Raw genomic sequence first — 27,043 nt, forward strand, 5'->3', positions numbered from 1 at the left:
GTCAGTACTTGCTTTTTGGGGAATTTGGTACACATACAACTCCAGCTCAGAGAGCCTTGGATAATAGTTATAACTGCAATTACATTTCTCTCTATTTGTCTGTCATCATATCATGTGAAAATGGCTGGTTGGATTTTCACCAAACCTGAGAGTGGCATTTGGGATGTAGGACTTAAATGCATAGATGGGTGGCACATGCAAAATTGACTTTGAGGGACTTGGAAGGTATCATCAAGAGACGGGAAAACACATTCTGGAGCAGGTGCATTGAGGCATGCTGAGAAGCCCATGGGACTACATATGGGAGGGGCATGCCTGATGTGATCAGCTACAGTGGACAAAAAGAGCATCAGCAGTGCAACATACAACCCTCTAATCTCAGACTCAACTGCCAGCACTGATGTGTGAGCAAGCTGCTCAGCCAGCTATCTGTCCAGTGATCCTAGGTGAGATGCAGCAGCAAGGTGCATCAGTGAGGATCCATAATCCTCTTCAGGTACTTGTGAATGAAGCTTAAGGCATCCAGCCAGGTCTTTGCTGGGAGGCACAGTATTCCTACATAGGTAACATTCCTAGAACATATCCTGGCTGCTTTAGACTCTGGGGCTTCCTCAGGCCCCTCCCTGTGGCTGCAATGGGTATGTCTCCATTCAACCATCCATGGTCTTGTCTGAAAAGTGGCAGTATGTAGTAGTAGTTGGGTGCACACACTCTGAGCCAGACTGTCTTGGTTTGGGCCTCAGCTTTGTTGGGAGAAGCTGTATAACCTCGGGCAAATAACTTAATCTCCCTGGGCTTGAGTTTCCTCGCCTATAAAATGGGGATGATGATAATAAAATACCCATATCAGAAGGCTGTTGCAGAAATCAGGGAGTTTATACACATGAAACAGTTAGAGTGAAGCTGACATGCAGGAAGTAGGGAAGCTTCTGATAAGTGTCTGCTCTTAGCATTATTATCCTGCCAAGGAGTGGCTCAAAACCCATCTTCTCCAGCGAGGACCAGTCTATCCCCTGCATCCTCCTATTCCCTTATTTCTAATACCAGCAAGAAAGAAAACTCATTACTGTTTTGCACTTTGAGGCATGTGAAGGTGAGTGTATGCTTTGGTCATTGCCGTGCCCTATACCCACATAGTTCCACACACGGTGGCACATGTCAGCATTGCAAGAGGACTATGAAGCTCTCAAAAACGGCTTTTGTATGGTTTTCTTGCACCTTCCCCCTCTTTCAAAAGTTTGATATTTTCATTATGAAAGTGATGCCAGCTCATTAAAATAAGTGAAAGAATACAAACATGTTTTTGGGTTACCCATTTAAGCCCCTCAATGTCTCTCCTACCCCCATGTAATCAATCACACAATTCATCTGGCTCCTCCGTGATTTCTCTTTGCTTATGCAAATGCATATCCATATATATGGGGGCTTTGGTTTGTTCTTGCAATAATGAGATCATACTTCACAGATCACTCTAAAAGTTACTTTTGAATTTAGCCATGTATCATGGAGTGTGCCTAAGAATGTACACCCAGAATGCCCCCCAACGTCCCCCAAGCTAGTATACATAGGTCTACCTATGACATCCACAATCCTTTATCCCCCATTCTAAGTCCAATTTTTTCCATAATTATTTTGGTGGTAAGATTTGACCTGAAACATTCTTTTTCAGTTTTATTTATTCCATTTTGGATGAATATCCATGTTTTGCTGTAGAAATATTAATGTATTTGATTACAAGGTGTTCCCACAAACCTCTATGGAGTATTACATAGTATAAAAATATATTATTTAAGATATTATTACATATTATGTTAAACATGTTATTTTATATTACCATATATATTATTTAATATAAATGAATTTTTACTTCTGAAAAAAATTCTGAATTATGAAAACATATCTGCCCCAAGGGTTTCAGATAAGAAGCCATGGACCTATAGTTACACAGTATTCTATAGTATGTTTGTATCACACAATGTATCATTTATCCAGCAATTCCCTACTATGGGTATTCATGTTGTTTCCAACTTTGCTTGCTTAATTGTTTGTCTTGTTACTATAGAATATGTGACAAGGATTCCTGAATATATCTTTACACATTAGTACTTTTATTTCGACTGAATAAATCCCCAGAAGTGGGATTGCTGAGTTCAGGGGTATGCATATTATGTTCTAAAAAGTTATAATAGATGGCACTATAAACAGAATAAGGGGATGTGTATTTCTCTGCACTTTGCAGCACTCGTTGTTATCAGTGATTCCATGTTTTGCAAATTATATGGTGAGAAATGTTATCTCGCTGCAGAGGAGGCTGTCCATTTCCCATGTGATAAGCCTCTCGGAACCTTGGTCAGTTTTCACTGGGAGCTCCTTGTCTTCAAGATACATTTGCCCTTTCCTCTGCTAGGTGTGTTGCAAATATTTTCTCCTAGCCTATTGTTTGTGTTTTGACTTTGTTTATAGTGCCTTTTGTGATAAAGAAGTTTTAAAAATGCAAATAATATGTTAATTTTGTTTTAAGTGTTATTTCTCTTATAATTTTCCAATTTTCAGGAGCTACCCAAAATGATATTCTTTGTCTTTGGACAGTGTCATGCATGGATATGATTCCCTAGAACTGCAGAAGCTATTTGTGACCACAAGGAAAAACAGTATAAAGATGTAGGCTGTCCATGGAGAAGGTAGAGCTTCAAGTATAGCAGAGAAATGGTGCCAGAGCCTGATCAAACCCTGCCTGAAGCCTCATTCCACTGAACTTCAGCTAAAAAACATCCTTTACTATTTAGGACTGTTTAAGTTGGGCTCTTTGTTCCTTTCCACTGGTGGTATCCCAACTGACGCAGACACTTAATGACTATGTGACTTACACAGGTTATTTAAGCTCTGAAAGCCTCAGATTCCTCATCTGTAAGAAGAGGCTAATATTAATAGGGGCCTTGTGGGATAGTTATAGGGCTAGACAGGATGGTTAGGAACTGAGAACAGGACATTTGAGCAAAGATCTGAAGAGGAAAGCAAGCTGTCAACACAGTTTCAAAACTCTGGAGGAAGAGGGCAGCTGGCAGAGGGGACCGTCAGCACACAAGGGAAAGCAAAGATGCCAGGGAGAAAAAGGGAGGGAGTGGGAAGGGAGCTCAGGAAGGGAAGGGCAAAATGTGTCAGGCCTTCTGGGCTGAGAGGATGGTGGCTTTTACTCCATGTGAGAGGGTTTAGATACGATCGGACTCAATTTTGAATACTCTTTCAGCTGCTGTGAATGGATTACAGGGGCAAGCACCAAAGCAGGGAAACTTATAAAGAGGGGGAAAAATGCAACCCCTGGCTCCTTTAAGCCACTGTTATTTAGGGTTAATAACTGGTATGGAATAGATGTCAAGTCTCATCTTAATCCTTCAAGTGCTTCTGAGAGGAGGGTATTACTATCCTTGTCTTTACAGAAGAATAACCTGACGTTCCAGTCACTAGTGTCAGAACCAAGGTCTCAAGGCTGATATGTGCTGAAGCCAGAGCGGGGCTTTTCCCCCTGTCCCACTCTCCTCCTACAGAGCCGGGGCCTCACCTTGTTACCTCCTGGCCTTCAGGGATTCTCTGGAAGAGACGTGCTGTTTCCACCCAGGAATTCAGGTACGGTGGGCAACATCCTGCATGACAGACAGCAGGACTCCACTTCTGCTTTCCCCTGGCTGTGCTAATTGACAAGCTGTGACTTCCCAGTGGGCCTCATCTAATGGGTGACCGAAGATGTAGGAAAGGGAAAATCAGTGCCCAAGAAGATTTCCTATGAGTTCCTTCTCAGGAGAATGAAAGTTTACTACAAAATGTGAAAATATGAACTGGTTGACTTTCCATAAACTGAAAACATCCAAAAATCAAAGAGAAGGAGACCAGGACATTGTGTATGACCCATTAATACGAGTGCTAATAGAGTGTCAACAATCAATAATCATGCTCCCAGGCCTGTTTACGTACCCTGTACTCCAGACATGCATCTCTCCTTTCTTTGAACACACGGAAATGCATCTCATCTCCAAGCCTTTGACACCCCTTGGAATGTTCTTCCCTCTTGACTTCCTGGTAGATTTTCACAAATTCTTCAAAACTGACCCAGAATTTACACTATTGATAGACTAGCTTTTTCTACTCTAGTTTTTGTGCTCATACTTCCACTACCAGGAAATGTACTACCACAGAGAGTGGTATCTCTAAGTCTTAGTCAGTTTGGGTTGCTACAACAAAATGCCCTTAACTGGGTGAGTTAAACAACAGACATTTCTTTCCCACAGTTCTGAAGGCTAGTAGTCTGAGATCAGGGTGCCAGCATGGTTGGGTTCTTGGTGAGGACTCCTGCTACGGTTTAAATGTATTTGTCAAAATTCATATGTTGAAACTTAATCACCGATGTGATCAGTTACAGTCATGCATCAGTATTCACATGGGGAACTGGTTCCAGGACACCTCAGGAATACCATAATCTGTGGACATCAAGCCTCTTAAATAAAATGTCTTAGTGCTTCATTTAACCTGTGTACAACCTCCCACATACTTTATCTCTAGATTAATGATAATGCCTAATACAATGGAAAGGTTACGCAAGTAGCTATTTTTAGTTGTATATATTGTTTGTATTTGTATTATTTTTTATTGTTGCATTGTTATTTTTTGTCTGCTACAAAATCATTTTTGACCATTTTTTTTTTTTATCCACAGTTGGTTGAATTGAACCCACAGATACAGAGGGCCAACTACATTAAGAGACGGGGCCCTGGCCGGGCGTGGTGGCCCACGCCTGTAATCCCAGCACTTTGGGAGGCTGAGGCAGGTGGATCATGAGGTCAGGAGATCGAGACCATCCTGGCTAACATGGTGAAACCCCGTCTCTACTAAAAATACAAAAAATTAGCCAGGCATGGTGGCTGGCACCTGTAGTCCCAGCTACTTGGGAGGCTGAGGCAGGAGAATGGCTGGCATGAACCTGGGAGGTGGAGCTTGCAGTGAGCCGAGATCGCACCACTGCACTCCAGCCTGGGCGATAGAGTGAGACTCTGTCTCAAAAAAAAAAAAAAAAAAAAAGAGACAGGGCTTTTAGGACGGTGATTGGATTATTCACCTCATGAAACAGGCCTCACACTGCATTCACTGTTTTGATCTTCCATCTTCCGCCATGTGAGGACACAACTATAAGATATCAACTTGGAAGCTGAGAGTAGCCCTCACCAGACACTGAATCTGCCCATGATCTTGAACTTCCCAGCCTCCAGAACTGTGAGAAATAAATTTCTATTATTTGTAAACTACCCAGAAATGAAAGGGACCTTGGGGCAGTCGAATCCTATCACCTTTCTTCATTCCTTATTGTTTGTAGGGATATCGTAACAGTCACAGGAGTATTGACAACATTCCATTTTAACTCTTGACTTTTAAGACTGCAGCAACCTGATGGAATAACCCCACATGGTGTTTATCAAAGGAATTCGAGCCTGGTTGTAGCGTGGTATGGCTGTCTTACAGGGACCTCCAAGGCCACAGCCTGGGAGAATAGAACGTCTGCTTGTAGGGGCAGGCCTTGCTCCTTTTGTGAACACTTTTACGGGTCCCATGCTTCCCTAGAAATTCCTGGGAGTGGGTGCAAATATAGCTCCCTCTAGAGGAAGGAAGACCAAGAGTTAGCATGAAAGGGACTCTACAAGCAGTCGTCTCCTTTCAAGTATTCTCTGGCTTGTTTCACTTTCATCATTCTTGAATTTGGAATAAGTCTCAGGTGAACATCTGTCCCCATCTCATCTGGTTTACAGGACCCAAATTATGCCTAAGCCAGAGGTCAAAGTGGGGTTGCTTCAAAGAAGCAGCAGAAGCCCAAAAGAGATGAGAATCAGGGCTGTGGGCCCTGCAGCTCCCTCCCCTGGTAGGCTCCGGCCATTTCTAGCAACCCTGGCTCTCTGCTAATAATAATCACACTTTGGAGCTGTGGGCGCTGATTGTAACACTGGCTGCCGCTGTTGGACACAGGATCAAACATTCTGGGCATCACACAGAACTATTCTTTTCTTCCCATTTATCTTCATGGAGATCACAGCAAACTTATCACAGGACAATGGCAAAAGGGAAAAAGAAACCCAATCAAATTCCATGGCACTAGCTTATCCAAGCTTCTTTTGGCTTATGACGGTAGGAAGACTATGTTTTCGGCACGTGTCTTTGCCTGATAAAGAATAAAATGAGCCTTTGATTTTTTTTTTTCTGTTCCATTTATTTTGGCTTCCTTCTGTACCTTGGTCATGGGGTGGGAATGCAGGGCCTTAAAAAAATTCATCTGTCTGCTCCAGGCTGCCCCCACGCACAGGTGAAGAATGGAAAACAACCAGTGACAAGAAATGCAACATTTATGGGCTTTACTGAACTCCTTCGCTGAGATGTGGGAGGGACACTTCCATCCCCAGCTAATTCCGGTGCCCCCATACCCTTTGATTCCATAAAACCTGCCAGGCATGTGCCCCCAGTTTGAGCTGATGCTGCATGGAAAGCACCCAGCTCAAGGCTTTTGAGAGAGCTCAGAAATTTTTAGTTTTATTCCATCATTTCTCTATGTCCATGGTTCTTAATGTCAAGCCAGTAGTTTTTGACGTTCATTAGGGCTGCAGAGCCAAGGCTCCCTAATACACTTCCTTTCTATCTCACTGTATTGAGCATGTGATTTTATGAATCATATTAATCACAATTAGTAACATTTTGGAGAAGTTTTTGCAACACTTTCCCTATTATGATGTGCTCCTTGCAATGACTCCAGGAGGTGCCAAGTTGGACACTAGATTCTCACACTTAGCATCCTCTCCCACTCCTTTCTTTGCTACTTCCTGTATCACAAGAGCCAGAAGGGGGAAATGCATTTTCTAACTCCTTGCAGCAAGGGTTCTGTCCGAGATTTCGATTCTGCTGATGAGATGCACTCAGGTGAGAATTCGTGAAAGCCAAACAGAGGCCAACTTTTTGGGGCAGAGCAATCTCAATAGATGAAGGAGTGTGCTGGGGCAGGGCCTGTCTGAACATCGTCTAGTCATCTCATCCACGGTATAAACAGTTGAGATAGTGACTGTCTCATCCAAGCTCCTGGAGCCAGAATTCAAGCCCCAGGTAGGTTTCACTCTGAGCCCCCTTGTCTTCCTACTTCTTTAAGCCATTCTCTTTTGAGGGCAATGAAGCTCCGACAGGCAAAATGAACTGAGAATAGGCAGCTGCCCAGGGATGGCGCTGCCTCCACCCTGGGTCATGGGGTGGCAAGACCACTGCTTCCCCTACTCTGCTCCTAACTCATTCCATCATATGGGGCTCTTTTCCAGACAGGTGTGCCTCATGGAGCCAGGGGCTAGGTCACATGTTTCTCCAGATCAGTATCAAATACCGTCCTGGGAACAGTCGATAATTAAGATTATTCTTACCAGGCCAAGCTGGAATTGGACCCAGTGTTAGCAGGAATATAGGAGGGACAGACTGTCCTTCACTTTCAATTTCCATGAGAAGGATGCATTAGTTTGTTCTCGCATTGCTATAAAGGGATACCTGAGACTAGGTAATTTATAAACAAAAGAGGTTTCATTGGTGGCTCATGGTTCTACAGGCTGTGCAGCAAGCATAGTGGCATCTCCTTGGCTTCTGGAGAGGCCTCAGAAAATGTACAATCATGATGGAAGGCAAAAGGGAGGCAGAAAAGTCACACAGATGAAGGAGGAGGAGGGAGAGTGGGAAGGTACTACACACTTTTTTTTTTTATTATACTTTAAGTTCTAGGGTACATGTGCATAACATACAGGTTTGTTACATATGTATACTTGTGCCATATTGGTGTGCTGCACCCATCAACTCGTCAGCACCCATCAATTCGTCATTTATATCAGGTATAACTCCCAATGCAATCCCTCCCCCCCCCCCCATGATAGGCCCTGGTGTGTGATGTTCCCCTTCCCGAGTCCAAGTGATGTCATTGTTCAGTTCCCACCTATGAGTGAGAATATGCAGTGTTTGGTTTTCTGTTCTTGTGATAGTTTGCTAAGAATGATGGTTTCCAGCTGCATCCATGTCCCTACAAAGGACGCAAACTCATCCTTTTTTATGGCTGCATAATATTCCATGGTGTATATGTGCCACATTTTCTTAATCCAGTCTGTCACAGATGGACATTTGGGTTGATTCCAAGTCTTTGCTATTGTGAATAGTGCTGCAATAAACATACGTGTGCATGTGTCTTTATAGCAGCATGATTTATAATCCTTTGGGTATATACCCAGTAGTGGGATGGCTGGGTCATATGGTACATCTAGTTCTAGATCCTTGAGGAATTGCCATACTCTTTTCCATAATGGTTGAACTAGTTTACAATCCCACCAACAGTGTAAAAGTGTTCCTATTTCTCCACATCCTCTCCATCCTCTCCAGCACCTGTTGTGTCCTGACTTTTTAATGATTGCCATTCTAACTGGTGTGAGATGGTATCTCATTGTGGTTTTGATTTGCATTTCTCTGATGGCCAGTGATGATGAGCATTTTTTCATGTGTCTGTTGGCTGTAAATGTCTTCTTTTGAGAAATGTCTGTTCATATCCTTTGCCCACTTTTTGATGAGGTTGTTTGTTTTTTTCTTGTAAATTTGTTTGAGTTCTTTGTAGATTCTGGATATCAGCCCTTTGTCAGATGAGTAGATTGCAAAAATTTTCTCCCATTCTGTAGGTTGCCTGTTCACTCTGATGGTAGTTTCTTTTGCTGTGCAGAAGCTCTTTAGTTTAATTAGATCCCATTTGTCAATTTTGGCTTTTGCTGCCGTTGCTTTTGGTGTTTTAGACATGAAGCTCTTGCCCATGCCTATGTCCTGAATGGTACTACCTAAGTTTTCTTCTAGGGTTTTTATGGTATTAGGTCTAACATTTAAGTCTCTAATCCATCTTGAATTAATTTTGTGCTACACACTTTTAAACAACCAGAACTCACAAGAACTCACTCATTCATGAGAACACCCCCAGGATCTCATCATCTCCCACCAGGTCCTACCTCCAACACTGGAGATTACAATTTGACATGAGATTTGGGTGAGGACACAAATCCAAACCATATCAGAATGATTTGTCCTAAGTACCTTATTAGCTTCTTTCCACTCCTTCATTCCCCATCTTAGTCCATTTGGGCTGCTGTAACAGAATGTCATAGACTGATTAACAACAGACATGTGTTTCTCACAGTTCTGGAGGCTAGTCCAAGATCAAGGCCCTGACAGATTTGGTGTCTGTGAAGGGCCTGCTTCCTGGTTCAGAGGCGGCAACTTCTTGCTGTGTTTTCACATGGTGGAAGGGGTGAGGGAACTTTCTGGGGTCTTTTTAATAAGGGCACTAATCCCATTCATGAAGGTTCCACCCTCATGACCTAATCGCCTCTCAAAGGCCTCTGATATGGTTTAGGTCTGTGTCCTCACCCAGATCTCATGTAATCACCAGTGTTGGAAGAGGGACCTGGTGGGAGGTGATTGGATCATGGGGTTGGATTTTCCCCTTGCTGTTTTTGTACTAGTGAGTGAGTTCTCACAAGATCTGACTGTTTATAAAAGTATGTGGCACTTCCCCCACCCCCCCAAACTCCTGCCAGTCATGTCAAGTCTTGCTTGCTTCCCCTTCAGCTTCCACTATGATTATAAGTTCCCTGAGGCCTCCCCAGTCATGACTCCTGTACAGCCTGTGGAACTGTGAGTCAATTAAACCTCTTCTTCATAAATTACTCAGTCTCAGGTAGTTCTTTATAGCAGTGTGACAACAAATTAATATAGAAAATTGGTACCAGGAGTGGGGCACTGCTATAAAGACACCTGAAAATGTGTAAGTGACTTTGGAACCGGGTAACTGGCAGAGGTTGGAAGAGTGTGGAGGTCTCAACTGAAGACAGGTAGATGAGGGAAAGTCTGAAACTTACTAGAGACTTGTTAAATTGTGACCAAAATGCAAAGTGATATGAATAATGAAGTCCAGGCTGAGGTGGTGTCAAATGGAGATGAGGAACCTACTGGGAAGTGGAGCAAAGGTCACTTTGCTTATGCATTAGCAAAGAGGTTGGAGACCCTAGAGATATGTGGAATTTTGAACTTGAGAGTGATGATTTAGGGCATCTGGTAGAAGAAATTTCTAAGAAGCAAAATGTTCAAGATGTAGTCTGGCTGCCTCTAACAGCCTATGCTTATATTCATGAGTAAAAAAAATGACCTGGAAATGGAACTTGTATTTAAAAGGGAGGAAGAATGTAAAAGTTTGGAAAATGCAGCCCAGCCATGTGGTAGAAATGAAAAACCCATTTTCTTGGGAGGAAATCAAGCTGGCTGCAGAAATTTGCATAAGTAATAGCCAAGACAATGGAAAATGCCTCAAAGGCATTCCAGAGACCTTTGCAGCAGCCCCTCCCATCAGAGGCTTGGAGGCCTAAAAGGAAAAACTAGTTTTGCTGCCAGGTCCAGGGCCCTGCTGCCCTGCCTAACCTTGAGACACTGCTCCCTGCATTCCAGCCACTCCAGCTCCAGCCGTGGCTAAAAAGCCCCAGATACATCTCAGGCTTCTGCTCCAGAGGGTGCAAGCCATAAGCCTTGGTAGTTTCCACGTGGTGTCAAACCTGTGGGTATGCTGAGGGTAAGAGTTGAGGCTTGAGAGCCTCAACCTAAATTTAAGAGGATATATGGAAATGTCTGGATGTCCAGGTAGAAGTCTGCTGCAGGGGTAGAGCCCTCATCAAGAACTTCTACTAGAGAAGTGTGAAGGAGAAAAGTGGGGTTGGAGCCCCCACAGAGGCACTGCCTAATGGAGCTGTGAGAAGAGGGTCATCGTTCTCCAGATCCCAGAATGATATATCCTCCATAGCTTGCACTATGCACCTAGAAAAGCCACAGGCACTCATTGCCAACCTGTGAAAGCAGCTGAGGGGGCTGTACCCTGCAGAGCAACAGGAGCAGAGATGCCCAAGGCCTTGGGAACCCACCCCTTGCATCAGTGTGGCCTGGATGTGAGACATGGAGTCAAAGGAGATTATTTTTGAGCTTTAAGCTTTAATGACTTTCCTGCTGGGTTTTGGACTTGCATGAGGCCCCTTTGTTTTAGCTGATTTCTCCCTTTTGGAACAGTTGTATTTATCCAATGCCTGTAATGCCCATTGTATCCTGGAAGTAACTAACTTGTTTTTTATTTTACAGGCTCATAGGTGGAAGGGACTGGCCTTGTCTCATATGAGACTCTGGACTTTTGAGTTAATGCTGGAATGAGTTAAGACTCTGTGGGACTATTGGGAAGGCATGATTGTATTTTGAAATGTGGGAAGAACATGATATTTGGGAGGGGCGGGAGGTGAAATAATATGGTTTGTGCCCAAATCTCATGTCTAATTATAATCCTCAGTGTTGGAAGAGGGGCCTGGTGGGAGGTGATTGGATCATAAGAGTAGATTTCCCCTTTGCTGTTCTTGTAATAATGAATTAGTTCTCACAAGATCTGGTTGTTTATAAAAGGGTGTAGCAGTTCCCCCAACTCCTGCCAGCCATGTGAAGACGTGCTTGCTTCCCCTTCACCCTCCTGCCAGGATTATAAGTTTCCTGAGGTCTCCCTAGACATGCCTCCTGAACAGCCTATGGAATTGTGAGTCAATTAAACCTCTTTTCTTCATAAATTATCCAGTCTCAGGTAGTTCTTCATAAAAGTGTGAGAATGGACTAACACAGCTCCACCTCCTAACACCATCACCTTGGGGATTAGGGTTTCAACCTTTGAATTTTGGGGGGACACAAACATTCAGGCCATAGCACTCCCCCACCAGGGGAGGTGCAGTGATTATGTGAAGGGTGAATTTAGGGTGAGCAAACTGGCCCTGCTCAGCTTGGCTCTGTCCAGGTTCCTCTCACCAGGAATCGGACCTCTCTCCTGGTCCTCCAGGCTCTTGGTCTGACTTGGGCAGTCCTTCACTCCATACAGGGGGGTGGGGGGACTTGGTGGTGAATCTGTCTCTGTCTGGGTCCCTTACTAGCCTTTCTCAGGGATGTGGGTGATATCTTGGTCTCTGTTTGTCACTTTCTTGTTTTATTTTGTATTGTTAAAATCCCACATAGAGAAGATAGGGGTGTTATGAATTGAATTGTGTCCCTTTTCCCCCAAAATTCATGTACCAAAGTCCAAATCCCATGTACCACGGAATGTGGCCTTATCTGGAAATAGAGTCATTACAGATGTCATTCATTATGATGAAGTCATATTGAAATGGGGTGGGTCCCAAATCCAGTATGACTGGTGTCCTTATCAAAAGGAGAAATTTGGATGCTGACATGCACACAAGGAGAATGCCATGTGAGGAGCAGAGTTATGCTGCCACAAGCCAAGAAGCTGTCAGAACTGGCAGAAGGCCCTGGAGCAGAGCCTTCCCTACCCACTTCAGAGGAAGCAGGGTCATGCTGGCACCGTGATCCTGAACTTCCAGCCTCCAGAACTGTGAGACAATATGTTTTTGTTGCTTAAGCCTGTCAGTTGTGGGGCTTTCTTATGGTAGCCCTAGAAAATACAGGGGCTATTTGCTGGCATCCTCAGTGTCTCACATACCATGTCTTTAGGACTTTAACACCCTCCCCTGGCACAGTGCTGCAGCAGAAGCCCCGTTTCTGGCAGCTTGCTGGAAAGAATCTTACTACAATCTTCCTCAGGACACGTAGAACAGTTTTAAAGTGCATTACTACGTACTTATTCTTACAGTCTTGGGACCCATATGGTTCCAAGACATCCACCATTGGCTCCTCAGGCTTAACAGAAACATCTCAGCCTTCCAACTTGTATGAGTGGCTTCCTCTCACTTTCTTCTCAACTGCTACAATCCCCATGTATAATGTTTTATAAATAGTACATGCCCAATTTTTTAGTTTCCTGGAGTCTCTTCCTCCTGGCATGCTGGGGGTAGCACATACAACGTTTTGACAAGAGAAAAGGGGGTGTCGACATGGCTGGCCATGGTCATTTTGGGGAGCACTCATCACATTTATCAACAAATATGTTAGCAACAGATGGGGAGGCAATTCTTTGAAACGAGTTCAGTTAATGAGTATTATAAAATACAGTACATTAATAGAAAATTTGAGGTACAATAAGGCCACCAGATCAGGAGATGACTGATAGTTTGTTACAGTTCCCAAGAATGGGGGCAGGCCACGTCATGGGCAGGGGAGACAGGGAAGCATCAGGGCCGCTCAGGAGGATGGGGAGTGGGGAAATGTGGGCCAGAGCCTTTATTGTGGTTTCCATGGGAAGGAATGGGTGAGGCAAGGTTAGCAGGCTTAGAATTGACTAGTCTGAGTAATTTCAGTGGACTCTGGGTTCTAGGGGCTGTCTCTAGTTTTCTGGTACCTGTGGGAATTAGGGGAGGTGAGGAGGGGCCTGGAACATAAAATTCCTAGGACAGCGGATAAAGAAGGTGTTGGGGGTATGCCTCTGGATTGGTTGGTTGGCATCTGAAAAGTATGCCTTAGGGCAAGTTGTTTACCAGTTCTAGGACTGGCCAGCCCTGGGCAGGGCAGTCAATCAGTTTAGCAAGGCTCCAGAGGTCAAAACTTCAGAATACAGAAAATACAAGACATGGATCATTCAATAAAGAAAACAAATCCACTCTGACCACATGGCTGCTGCGTTGCCAGCTGCTGAATATCCAGATCAGGTTTCTGAACCCCACTGTGCGCATCCCACAGTCACAAGAAATGAGTGTGTACCTCTGAAATGCCATCCCTCAAATGCTCTACTGACCTCCAGTATGATTCAGGATCCAATGTACATGTCCCTTCCTCCAGGAAGCCCTCCTGCAATACTCTCCTGGCCTCAGTAACCTGCTGGCCACAGCCCCGTGCTTGCTCTGTCCTGGCCTTGACCCCAATGGGTCATCATCAACTGTTTACATTTCCATTCCTCCCACAGCCTTGGCTGCAGATTAGATCCACCTGGGAACAGTAAAAGATCCCACTACTCAGCACTCTGTTCTGTAAGAGGAATCAAATGAGAGCTTCTGGAGGTGGGGCCTTGGGACCCTGGTGATGTGCCACCAGGACAGAGAACAGCCACCCCAGACCACGAGGTCCTTGGCCACAGGGACTCTGCCTCCTATGGTCACTGGGCACAATGCCTGGCCATGGCAGGTCTGCAACAAACGAACCACTTCCCAAATACAGAAGAGGACGAGGACTACATTCTTCATTGTCATCATCAATGATCTTTGAACCAGGGCTCTCAGTGGCACTTAAGGGCAAAATACAGCCTCTTTCCTTCTGTCTCTCACTCTTCTCGCCTTGCCCACCTTTGGGGAAGTCCAGCTCCTGTGTGGAAAGCACCAGCCCACCTGCCTGTGTATGTGGCTCCATCCATTCCATTTCCACTGGCCTCTTCCATCACCCTCGTGGTAGAAAACTGCATTAATGGCCTCAATTCTTCACCCCTCTCTGGATCACCCCATTGCCATGTGCCTTTGCAGTGTCCTCTCCCTCAGACTCTAGGTTTGGCCAAGTGACTTGCTTTGTCTCCTGCATTGGTGGCAAACATGACACAGGTGGAGGCTTGAGTGGTTGGGGTCTCCTGTTCTTGCTCCTGCTATGGCCATGAGCAGACCATGCAGATGAACTTGCAGGGGATGAGCTCAAGGAGCAGGGCTGAGTCACCTAGTGAGCCAGCCAAGGCCAGAGGGGATCGCCTGACAGCCAGTTGAGCCTCAGGCATTGTAGTGGGTTCAGCCAACATCAACAGCACTGCCTACCCAACCTTGGTCTTAGGAGCAAGCCCAGCCAAGATCAGCCCAGCCCAGCCTAGAGTCTCTCAACCCCAGGATACTGTGAGCTAAATGGATGTGTTTTGTTTATGGCATTTAAGCTCTGTGGTTATTCATTACTCAGCTTTATTGTACCAACAGAAAATTAATTCAGTTGCTTCCCCCTTCCTCTATGTCTTTAAATTCCCCATTGCCTTGATCTCATGAGCCTCAGCCTAAAATGAACTCAGCTCTTTGTTCTGAGGTGCTGTATCTTCTTTCACTCTACTTTACCTTAATGCATAGTCTCTCTCTGCTTTTGCAGCTGGCTCAAAAACTCAAATCTTTGAGCAGAATTAAAATGTCCATTCTAAGACATAAAACCCTGAAAGATCAGAAAGGAAGGAAGACACTAGGGGAGCAGAGAAGCTTGTGAGAGATGCTTGGATTTTGTGTAACTAGCAGATCTTGGACATCATTAATAAAATATTAATGCAGTTGTTTAATTATGTTTATATTTCACTTGAAACACAACTGACCAACTTGTTCTCTGAGAAAGTATTTAATGCAACCAGTGATGGAACTCTTGAAATAGCAATACACAGTTATTGGTTTGTGAAAGGTTTTGTCATGCAGTTTACAAAAGGTGCACCACAAATGGGGTGCCCTTAGGACTCATTTAGGAACACGTACTATACCGCTCGTCTTATGACTAGGTCATGTTTCATAGTAAAGGTTTTGAAGGCATAAGATTAGTTGTAAATGTTAAAATCCTACAAAATAAACTGCTGTTGTATTCCTCTAATAGCCATTTCCCGCTTGTTTCTGCAGTTCTGCCCCACTGTCTCTACCACCTGTCCATCCAGGAACCTTCCTCTGTTTGGCCTTGTCATGCGTTTAGGATTCCACTGTGATGGGGCTGCCTCTAAGACAACCCCTGCACACATCTTTCCCTCTACCCTCTGCCCCCGACCTCTTCTGAGCTTCCCCACACTCCCCAACACCATGCAACCCACCAGCGTTGGGACCCTATTTGCCTTGTTCATCATTCTGTTATCCAGAACCTGGCACACAGCAGGTGCTCAAGAGTTGTTTACTGAAGGAAAGAGAAAGGCAAGAATAGCCAGCTTCAGGCTCTGCTCTAAAAGCCACTCAGCTTCTCCACTCGGAAGAGCAGGTAAAGGAGGGCCATGGGCATAGACTCCCCTCTTTCCCTTCTCTCCCCAGAAAGGAGACTCCTCTTTTTCTGAGTGAAATTCCCTGCTCCTAAATTTGTATTTGGCACCACCTGCAAAGCCACTCATTGAGTGTTGGAGGGGGGAAGGGTTATCAGCCAGTCACCTCTTAGGATGAAATATTATATTCAATGCTCAGTCCCACCAGCTAGCAGAGACTTTTTGATGAAATGGGAGGCTGGAGAGAGAGAAGACTGGATGCGGGGGCACTTGGGGAGTGTGTGGGGTGCTGCATAGCCAGAAGGCAGGGCTGGGATACTGTGAAGGCCAAGCAGGGGGTGGCAAAAGATGAGGAGCTCAAGGGGGCAGAAGAGGATCCAGAAAGAATGTGGGAAAGGCTGAGGTGGAGGCTGAGAATGGGTGCAGAAAGGAAGGTGGGATGGAATGGATGGAAATCCCAAAGACAGGAAAGAGAAAACCTAGGGGACGCTGCCTGGGAGCAGCCTACCTGCCTGTATCTTTTGTGCAGCAGCTTCAGGGGAGCTGTGGCCAGGGGCTATGAGTAGGGAGCCAGAACTACGAAGCCAGGCAGTCCTGGGTTACCTCCATACTCTCTGTGTCATGTTTTCTCATCAGTGCAATGGCTGGCTTATTGCTATTAATGTTTCTGCTTGAATTTTGCTTCTGCACCGCTTTGCAGGGCCTGGAAGTCTCCCCCCTAGCGGTCTCTCTTAATCAACAGGACAGAGCCTTGAGGATGCTGCCTGGAACCGAGTCTTGCAGACCCCTGCTTTCTAGACAGCCATGCAGAACCATCCCTGTGTCTTCTCACCTCCTCTTTACCCTGCTCCTGTGATCTGACCTTGCCTGGCCCTGAGCAGAGAAAGGGGACAGGAAGAGGGCGAGTTACCTACCCCTTCCCGGGCACTTGCATACTGTGATGGGTGGCTGACCTTTGAGTCTCACCTGAGACGAGACTTTCACCTCCCTGCAAGGTGGGTCGATTACTTCTGTGTCACTGCTGGAAAGGCTGAGACACAGAGGCACAGCCACTGGTCCAAAGACACTCAGCTGGCTGGGGGCTTAGCTGAGTGACACATCTGAAGATCCTGACTTTTAGATACAAACTGGAGACATTGCTTTTGCTTCCTTTCCAGCCTTGATTTGGATCCTTAGCTCTGTCCATGCCCCAGGCGTCTTGGGGCCACTGCTGACCTTCCATTCAGGAGCACAGTGAGTTCAATCCTACTGCCCCCAAAGCACTTAGTCTGGTTCCAGCATCTGATGCAGAGATGCAAATGGTCCCAACCACCACTCCTGTACATAGGGATGCACACTATGAGGTTAGGATGCCCCAAGCTATGCTGATGGCACATGGGAAGTTTGAGAGGAGCTGTGAGATAGAACCATGACCTCAGTCTGCAGGGGTGGGGAAGGAGGGCGGGGGAGCTATGTAGGAAACGTGACACATTCATCCCTGAAGGCCTCAGCAGGGATGATAACCCCTACTTTAGAAGAATCCCCAACTGCTCCCTCCAGCCAACCCCATGTTAGGCCCTGAGAGGCCCCTGAAGCAATGCCAGTGAATTTAGTTTTCAAGGCTGTAAGGCTCCTGTTGGCATCAGCCGCAATTGATTGTCAAGTCCACTGAGCATTCTTGGTCTGAGCCCTAGGCTCATGGTTCTTAAACTTTGTTGGGCATCCCATCCCCAGAATTCTGATCCAGAACACAGGAGCCCAGGCTTGCTGAAGCAGGACCAGGCCTGACCTCTGATTTTTACCAGGTCCCCCCAGGTAATTCTGGTAAGGCCAGAGTTAGAGAGCCATTGACTTGGTGCCTTGCTACTCAAAGTGTGGTCCACGGACCAGTAGCATCAGCCACCTGGGAGCTTTGCAGACTCTGGAGTTTGCAGAGTCTAGTCCCATCTCAGACTTATTAAGTCCGTTTGAGAAGATGTCTAGAAGATCTGTGTGCACATAAAGGAAATTTTGAGAAGCCTGACATAGCTGATAGATGAGTAAATGCTTAGTGGATTATCAAGTATTAAGCTCTGCTTGCTAGAAATGAGTGTGCACTCTCATTTCATCCCCATGAACACCCTGCAAGAGAGGTGCCTTTTCCCCATTTTACAGAAAATTACATTGAGGCTCAGAGAGGTGGGTGACTTCTGAAGTCACACGTTCATAGGTGAGGGAGGTGGGGTTGGAACTCCGGGACCCCATGCTCATCCTCACGGCGGCTCTGTCCTCCTCACATGGGGATATGAACAGCAATGACTTCCGACGTGAACACTTTAAATAACTTTGATTCAACTTACCACGGCAGGACATGGACCAGAAATTTACACAGATGTTCATCCACCAGGATTGAAACAAGAGAAGGTTTCTAGCCAATACTAATGTCCAACTCAGCAAGACCCAACCCCCACCCCTGCACCATTTCCCAGTGCCTCAAACTTTCCACTGAGAGTCCCTGTAAAGGATTCATAGCAGGCTTACCGTGTTCATCCAGGAGGATGTTATCTGGCTTGATGTCTCTGTAAAAGAAAACAAAGAAGCTGGCAATGTGGTTCCTGAGCCCACAGATGAGTACATCAACAAGCGCCACATCAGGACAAATGCTGGCAACACCCAGGCTGCTCACCTCTCCCTGACCTGAGGCCTCAGACAGGCAGCGTGACAGTAATTGGTAAGATAATGGGATGCCTGTGTTCTTATCGCCTCTTCTCTTTCCTGGAAGTGCAAGTAGATTGTTTGAATATTTTTTTCCTGAATATTCTTAATTTTTAGCCTCTCAGCTCCAGCTTCAATGGTAACAGCAGTGACTGCTCACTGAGCATGTGATCAGTGCCAGCAAGGGGAGGCACCTGCCCACCCTGAGGTAGCTGAGCCATCCCACCAGGGCTCCCTGCAGGTATCATGGCATCCACTTGAGCTCAATGAGGGTTTGGAAGTTGTCGTCAGAGATGGGCAAACTACGGCTCTTGGCCAAATCCAGCCCTGGGCCAGTTTTTGTATGGCCTGGGAGCTAAGAATCACTTTAACATCTTTAAAGCACTGTAAAAACAAAACAACATATACACATACACACACCCACGCACACACAGAAGAACACACAACAGAGATTAACGTGGTCGTCAAAGCCTCAAGTGTTGATTATCTGGCCCTTTATGGAGAAAGTTTCCTGACCTCTTTTAAGGGTAACATAGTGACCCACATGCGGCAAAATCTGGGCTGAGCAGTTTCTGGAAAGTTCTGCTCTACATCACCATTAAAGCAAAAGGCCTCTCAATTCCAAGTGAAACATTTTGAAGGCTGACGCTTTGCTTTCTTTACGTCTACGTGCCTGTACCTAGCACAGTGCCTGACACAGTGGTAGACACATGTGAAACACTACCGAGTATAAGGATGGAAGAGTGAAAGTGAGAGAAGAACAACTTCAACCCCAGCTTACTTATTATTGACGTGTACACACTTGGTGAAGCTCTGCATTAAAACCATAGATTTTTACAAATGCATAAATTTTCACTCATTTATAACAAATGTCAAATCTACTGAGACTAATGATAGCTTTCTTCAAAATAAAGAGCAACCGCTCCTGAGTTTATCAAATATTAATTCTACCCGAAAACACACTGTGGTAATTGGTAGTAATGCAATGCAATGCCTATGGGTTTGGAGATGAAAGAAGCACTTAACCTATACATTTAAATTTTTATTTTCATTGTGACTTTTCAAGCCTATGAGTACTGAGGAGCACTGCGTGTGTGGGCCCCTGCTGCCGAGGTCACAAAGCCTCCACTGTGAACAAAGAGATTACTGCAGAGACTCACAGGGAGCCACATGGGAGGAATGAACTTGATAACTTATAAAACTAAAACAAAAGGCAGAAGACCTAGAGTCAAGTGCTTGTGAATGAAGTCAGCAAACACTTGGTCCCTGCCCAGGGTGGCTCCCAGCAGGGTTTCTCAACAAAAGATGAGAAAAGAGAAAAGAAAATACATGTCAAGAATGAAAACACAGCAGCAAATGCTCAAGCTTTATCTCTTAAGATATCACCGGGACTGAGATGATTTAATGTGTGGTGTGGGGACCAGGGAGGATGTGGCTGTGGCCCAGGGAATGTGAGCTACAAAATGCCTACAAGGGCCACAGACTAAAGATGGAGTTAGAGTCAGGACACAGGTAAGGTGAGGGTGGGATGACAGACCCAAGAAGATGTGATCTGGTGTACTGGGTTGAACGGTGTCCCTCCAAAATTCATGTCTACCCAGAACCTCAGAATGGGACCCTATATGGAAATGGAGTCTTTGCAGAGGCATTTACTTAAGGATCTTGAGATGAATTATCTTGGATTTAGGGAGGACTCTAAAGACTCGTGTCTTTATAGGAGGAAAGTAGGGGGAGGGATTTGGATGCAGACACAGGAGAGAAGAAGTACATGCAGAGATGAAAGCAGAGCCTGGAGTGATGCAGTCATATACCAGGAATGCCTGGAGTCGCCCAGAGCTGGAACAGGCCGGGAGCGGATTCCCTCCTGAACCTCCAGAATAAGCACAGCCATGACTCCACTTTGATTTTGGACTTCTGGCCAGAATTATGAGAGAATAAATTTGTACTGTTTGAAGCCACCAATTTTGCAGTAATTTGCTGTGGCAGTGCCAGGAAGCTATCACAACTGGCACGGTGGAAGGAGAGCTGATAGAGGGGAGGGCAAACCTCAAAGGGCAGCTGGGGCCCCACTAACCACAGCATGGCCTTGGACAAACCCAGTGCCTGGCCACGCCCCCATATCCACATTGCACCGGCTCACAGTGTCTCATATCCTGAGAACAGAATGGTGCACAGATGTGGCCAGCTTGGTCCCTAGACCCCACAGAGCCAAGGAAAGGGGCTGTTCTGTTTGGGAGAGTTCGGTCCATGAGCTGGACAGTCTGGGTTCCAACTCCAGCCTCATTTTTGACTATCTGCATGATCCCTGCCTCTGCCTCAGTTTCCTTTGCTGTGTGGATTAAATACCTGATACATAACACACATTGCTTCTGTGCTGGCTCTTAGCACAGAGTCGAATCTCAAGCATTTACAGAGTGTCCCCTTCGCGGTCATGAAGGACACGTCGTGAACAAGACAGACCCAGCCGAATGGAGCTTGCATTCTAGGAGGAGAGGCAGGCCAGAAGGCACAGGAATCAATGGTAGGATTGTAAATTGGGGCAGGTGAAGAAAGCAAACCAGAGTCTAGAAAAAAGACTAATAGAGGGACCCTAGTTTTGGTAGATGCTCAGGAAGACCTTTAAGAAGAGGTGACATTGGGTTGACAACTGAATGGCAAGAAAAGGTCAGCTGTGCACCATCTAGTGAGCGAGTTCTCATTTTGCAGATGAGGAAGTAGGAGGAAGAGAGAATAAATGATCTGGCCTGTGATGTGGTTCTAGCCATGGAAGCTGACAAAGGTGATGGGTGTCACCCTGTTAATTCGGTTATGTCACAGGGCAAAGTTGGTGGGATGGCAGTCCCGGGATTATACTACATTGTATGACTCTGTCTTGGCAGACTGGAGTGAGAGCTCAAGACATGAGCTGCCATGTGGGAGCCAGCCACACGGCGGGGAATGTAGGTGTCCCTGGGAGGAAGAGTGACCACTGGCCTATGTGTAGCAAGAGAACAGGACCTCAGTTCTGCAGCCACAAGAGCTGAATCTGCCAACAACTACAAGAGCCTGGGAGAGGACCCCACACCGTGTTCCAGAAAGGATTGCAGCCTGGTGGGCATGTGGATTGTAGTTTTGTGAGACCCTATGCAGATGATCCAGTTAAGCCCACCTGGACTCCTGGGCCATGGAAATGGAGGGAAAATAAATGTGAGTTATTTTAAGTTGTTAAGTTATAATATAAGCTGCACAGCAACAGAAAATTAATTCTCTAGCTATATGATCTTGGGCCACTTACTCTGAGCCTCATTTTCCTCACTTGGGAAATGGGAACACAGCAGCAGCCATCTCCCTGTTGCTGAGTGTACAATGACATTTGTTCAGTGCTTCACACAGTCCCAGTGCAGTGTGGAAGAAGTGCTGAAATAAGTCACAGTGATGGGACTGTCATTGCTCTTTCAAAAGAAGCTGGGGAGAACTCAGAGACAGACTGGCAGATTCTTGAGCCTTTAGCAAATTAGGTCTCTTTCAAAGGAGACTTGCTGGACAGACGCCTGCAAAGCTGCGTGGAGGAGATGGAGAATCTCAATCACTTGAGATTTAATAAGACTAGCATTTTATGGGGAAAGCATCTCAGCAGAGCCTTTAGTTTAGCCGGTTTCAGGACCGTTTCCTCCAGCTCTATTTTTCACATCGATCATATCTCAGCTCCAGCGCGACATCCTGTTGAAAATGGGTTTGAACGTTCAGAAAGGGCATTAGGAGCATTGCATGGATGGGAAGTCGGTGACGATGTTTTCTGAGGACAGGCCCATAATTTCAGAGCTGGGCAAAATGACACTTTGATGGAAAGTATGCATGCAGAGCTATAAAACCCGGTGCTGCTCTTGAATTATTCCCCAGCCCTCAAATAAAACAAAGCATAAAATGTCAGCTGGGCTATTTTAAAAAACAGCATAGAAATGGCTCTGATCCAGAGGTACCCATGCACAGACTGCCAAGCAGGGCCACCAGGATGTTTCTGCATGTGTCTTTTGGCAGGGGGCTTCTCAATATTCTATGCTGGCAATCTTAAGCAGCAGTAAAGAGAAATACAAAAACCTGGAGGGGAAAGCTAAACTAAGTGAAGTAACAATCTGTGGCTATTTTATCACTAGTGAAGGGAACATGCTATCCATATTCATGCGAGAGGGAAAGGGAGGTAGTAAAGGACAGAGAAGAGAGACTTGAGATCCAGTTCTGAGTCTGCCTCTTGCTGACCATGCAGACAGGAGCACACTGCCCTGGGTGAGTGATAGGGTTTGGATCTGTGTCCCCGCCCAAATCTCATGTCAAATTGTAATCCCCAGTGTTGGAGGTGGGGCCTGGTGGGAGGTGATTGGATCATGGGGGTGGTTTCTCCTGAATGGTTTCGCACCATCCCCTTGGTGCTATTGTCAGGACAGTGAGTTGTGGCTGTTTAAAAGTGTGTAGCACCTCCCCCACTGTCTCTCTTGTTCCTGCTCCCGTCATGTAAGATGTGCCTGCTTCCACTTTGCCTTCTGCCATGATCGTGTTTCCTGAGGCCTCCCCAGAATCCAAGCAGATGCTGCCATGCTTCCTGTACTGTCTTCAGAACCATGAGTCAATGAAACCTCTTTTCTTTATAAACAACCTAGTCTCCAGTATTTATAACAACGTGAGAATGGACTAAGACAATGAACATTAGCTTCCTCACCTATAAGTTGGGTAATAATGCCCTCTCTATGGCTACAGTGAGGATTGGATGAGATGATTCTTACGACAGCAACCAGCACAGGGCCAGGCACATGGAAAGGCATAATTGTTATTAATAACAGAGTGGGGCAAAGACATTTCAGTAGGAGGTTGAGCCAACAGAACAGGCACTGGGGAAGGATGACCAAAGGCATTTACTGGGGGTGGGGGAGGAATGGGAGGGCTTCACCTTGGCTGTTGACCTCTGCCTTAGCCAGCTTGAATGGGACTTTGCACCCATCCATCAGCAAGCTGATGTGGGATAGGATGCTAAGGAACTTGGTTCTCAAGTTTTAGAATTTCTCACTGTATTGGCATGGCTCATTCTCCTAGAAACTGAGTGACAATTAAGAAATGACAACAGATCAGCTCTACTCATTAAATATCACTTCTTTCACCCTTCTGTCTCCTGCTTCTTGTGGAGGTGGGGACCATGTACACACAGCAGCCCCCAACACAATGCTTCAGTGTTAAAAGCAGTACTGACAGTATTAACAGCTAAACTTTATTGAGTGTTGATTGTATGTCAGGGACAACCTGAAGTGTGTTATGTGGATTTAACCATGTGCAGTGTAGATATTTGTTACCAGGTGCTGGGGAGGCACTCCATATGTCACCGTCTTGAGGAGACAGGTGTTGCTACTCCTATTTTACTGATGAAGAGAGAACTATTTCAGAGGGTCAGTGATGTGTCTGGTTCCTCCTTGTGATTTATCAAAGGTCAAACACTGGTAGAGATAAGACCTACTCTCACGTTGGTCTCTAGATCAATGTCCTCTCTCTGTGGGTGGGGAAATGAAAAAAAATAAATGAGAGTTCCTAGAATTCTAAAGTAGGCAGTAATAATCTGAGGAACATGCTTATAATAAAAATCTGATTTGATTTTTAAATTAATTAATTTATTATTATTTTTTGAGATGGAGTCTTGTTTTGTCAACCGGGCTGGAGTGCAGTGGTGTGATCTTGGCTCATTGCAACCTCTGCTTCCTGAATTCCAGTGATTCTCGTGCCTCAGCTTCCCAAGTAGCTGGGATGACAGGCATGTGCCACCACATCTGACTAATTTTTGTATTTTTAGTAGAGACATCTTATTACCATGCTGGCCAAGCTGGTCTCAAACTCCTGACTTCAAGTGATCCACCTGCCTTGGCCTTCCAAAGTGCTGGGATTACAGGCGTGAGCCACCGTGCTTGTTCTGATTTGATTTTTAAAAATTATGTTATTCACGTTTCAGGAAACTTTTCGTTTATTACACGACCCATATGCAAGGTTGCATTTCTTTTTCAACATGACTCAAATGTCCTTACAAAGCACAGATCTCATCCTGTCCCTTCTTTACATAAATCCTCCAAATGGCCCTATGGTGACTATGGTGCTGGGGCCAGACTCCAGATCTGATGTTTCAATATAATCTCAGAGATGAAAACTGAACACTGAGATGTGCTTGTCAGCTTTAAAATCTGACAACTAAGGTCATTAACGATAACCGCCAAGTGCCGCCATCATATGTGCATGAGAGGGGAGGCAGAGGGAGCCATTCTAGCTCAGAAGAGTCACAAAGACACAATTTTAGATGGAAGCACAGTTGTCACATGCCCCAGGCCCATTCGTGGTCACATGTTTAGAAAGCACTGATCCAATGGCCAGACTCCAAAGGCCTTCAGGCATTTCCTTATCTGGCCACTAGGCTTGGCCCTCTGCACCCGGTGGCCCAGCCAGGCCAGACCCACCTTGAGTGCTCCAGGTGCCTCAGTCTTTCCCTGGCCTTATCTCTGGATGGTACATCCTCTTCCCTACTGAACTCTGACCCAGGTTTTAGGACACAGCTCAGCTACAATCTCCTTCTGGGATACTGTCGAGGGTTGAAGAATGTCTCTGCAAAATTAATGTCACCCAGCTACCTGATAATGTGATCTTATTTAGAAATAGTGTCTTTGCAAGAAAGTGTGTGTCTATATGTCCCAGCAAATAGTGTCTTTGCCAGAAAACTATTACTTTGTTAGTAAGGTAGTTCTGTCTTGCATATAAGTTAAGAGGAAGTTGTCCTGGATTAGGCTGAACCCTAAATCCAGGGACTGGTGTCCTTACAAGAAGAGAGAAAAGAGACACAGGTAGACACAGAGAAGAAGGCCACATAGAGGAGAGACACAGAGGAGAAGGACAGAGGTAGCATGTAGAGTGATGCATCTAACAGCCCATGGCATAGCATGGATTGCCCAAGACCACTGGAAACTGGGAGAGAGGCGGGGGACTTCTCTCTGAGCCTCCAGGAGAACCATCTGTACCCACACCTTGATTTTGGACTTCTGGCCTCCCCTCCTGAACTGCAAACGAATACACTTCTGTTGATTAAAGCCACCCAGTCTGTGCTACTTAAAGACCTCCTCTGGCCCTCGGCACCTCACTGCTTTCCTATGTCCTGGTCCTGATGGTAAAGCTTGACGTTGTCCATTTACTCCCTGCTGTCAGGAGACCAGGTACACACAAGAGAAGGCCACGTGAAGACAGACGCAGAGGGACCAGGGGAGCACCAGCCCTCTGAGCGAGGCTAGGCCGCTATTCAGAAAAGGCTTACTGAAAATATGAAAAAATGAAAGACCTTACATAAGGGCTGAACATGGCCTCCTCCAACCTTGAAGCTTGTGAAGCTCCCAGGGTCCTCAACCCTCTGGGACCTTGACTTCACCTTGACAAATGGGGCAGGAAGCATCAATGTGAAAGGGGAAATTTTGCAGCTCCTGTAGATGGAGCCTCTGCCCAAACTGCCCATTGCAATTGGGATGGCTGTGGCCAGCAGAGCTGAGACCCACTGAGTGTGTCTTCTCTGCCAATGACTGTCCCAGGCACTTGGCATGTACTCCTTGTGTAATCCTCACAACCACCCATATTGAGGACTCGCCACTGCAATAACAATCACTACAAAATGGAGTGACCCCAAACAACACACCTTCATTCTCTCACAGTTCTGGAGGGTGGAAGTCCAAAGTGAACCTCAGGGGCTAAGCCAACAGAGGAGCTCTATTCTTTGCCTTTTTAGGTTCCAGAGGCTGCCCAGGTTCCCTGACTGCTAGCACCTCCTTGAGGCACTCCCACCTCTGCTCCTGCAGCTATATCTCCTACTGCTTCTCTGACCCTACCACCTGCTTGTTGGCAAGAGCCTTGTGATTCCACTGGGCCCACCTGGATAATCCAGGAGAATCTTCCCACATGGTGATCCTCACCTAAATCACACCTGCAAAGTCCCTTTTGCCCTGTAAGGTGACACAGGCACAGGTTATGAGGATTAGGATGTGGCATCTTTGGGGGGGCATTTTCAGTCTACTGCACAGCCCTTCCAGGTAGTGTGATGGATTGGTGTTCCACCAAATTTCTATGTGGAGGTTCCTATTCCCAGTGTTTCTGAATGCAACCATATCTGGAGACAGGGTCTTTCAAGAGGTGATTAAGGTAAAGTGAGGACATTAGAGTGGACTCAAATCCAATCTGACTGGTGTCTTTGTAAGAAGAGGACAGTAGGATTCATGGAGAGACATTAGGGGCCTGTGTGCAGAGGAACAGCCTTGTGAAGAGCAGCAAGAAGGCGGCCGTCTGCAACCCAAGGAGTGAGACCTCAGAGGAAACCAACCCTGCTGGCATCCTTATCCTGGACTTCCAGCTTCCGGAACTGTGAGAAGATTAATTTCTGTTGTTTAA

General features: G+C 45.9%; 1 protein-coding gene across 1 annotated transcript in view; it reads right to left on the reverse strand.

The window, feature by feature from the left end:
* Window positions 1-27,043, reverse strand: part of STK32B (serine/threonine kinase 32B) — a 332,155-nt gene that overhangs the window by 77,388 nt on the left and 227,724 nt on the right. Inside the window, exon 4 of the mRNA XM_010370057.2 lies at window positions 18,446-18,483. Within this exon, the coding sequence (XP_010368359.2) occupies window positions 18,446-18,483 (38 nt within the window). The remainder of the gene's footprint in view (window positions 1-18,445; window positions 18,484-27,043) is intronic.

Source organism: Rhinopithecus roxellana, chromosome 2 (genome assembly GCF_007565055.1).
Source record: "Rhinopithecus roxellana isolate Shanxi Qingling chromosome 2, ASM756505v1, whole genome shotgun sequence".
In the NCBI taxonomy this organism is placed as follows: Eukaryota; Metazoa; Chordata; class Mammalia; order Primates; family Cercopithecidae; genus Rhinopithecus; species Rhinopithecus roxellana.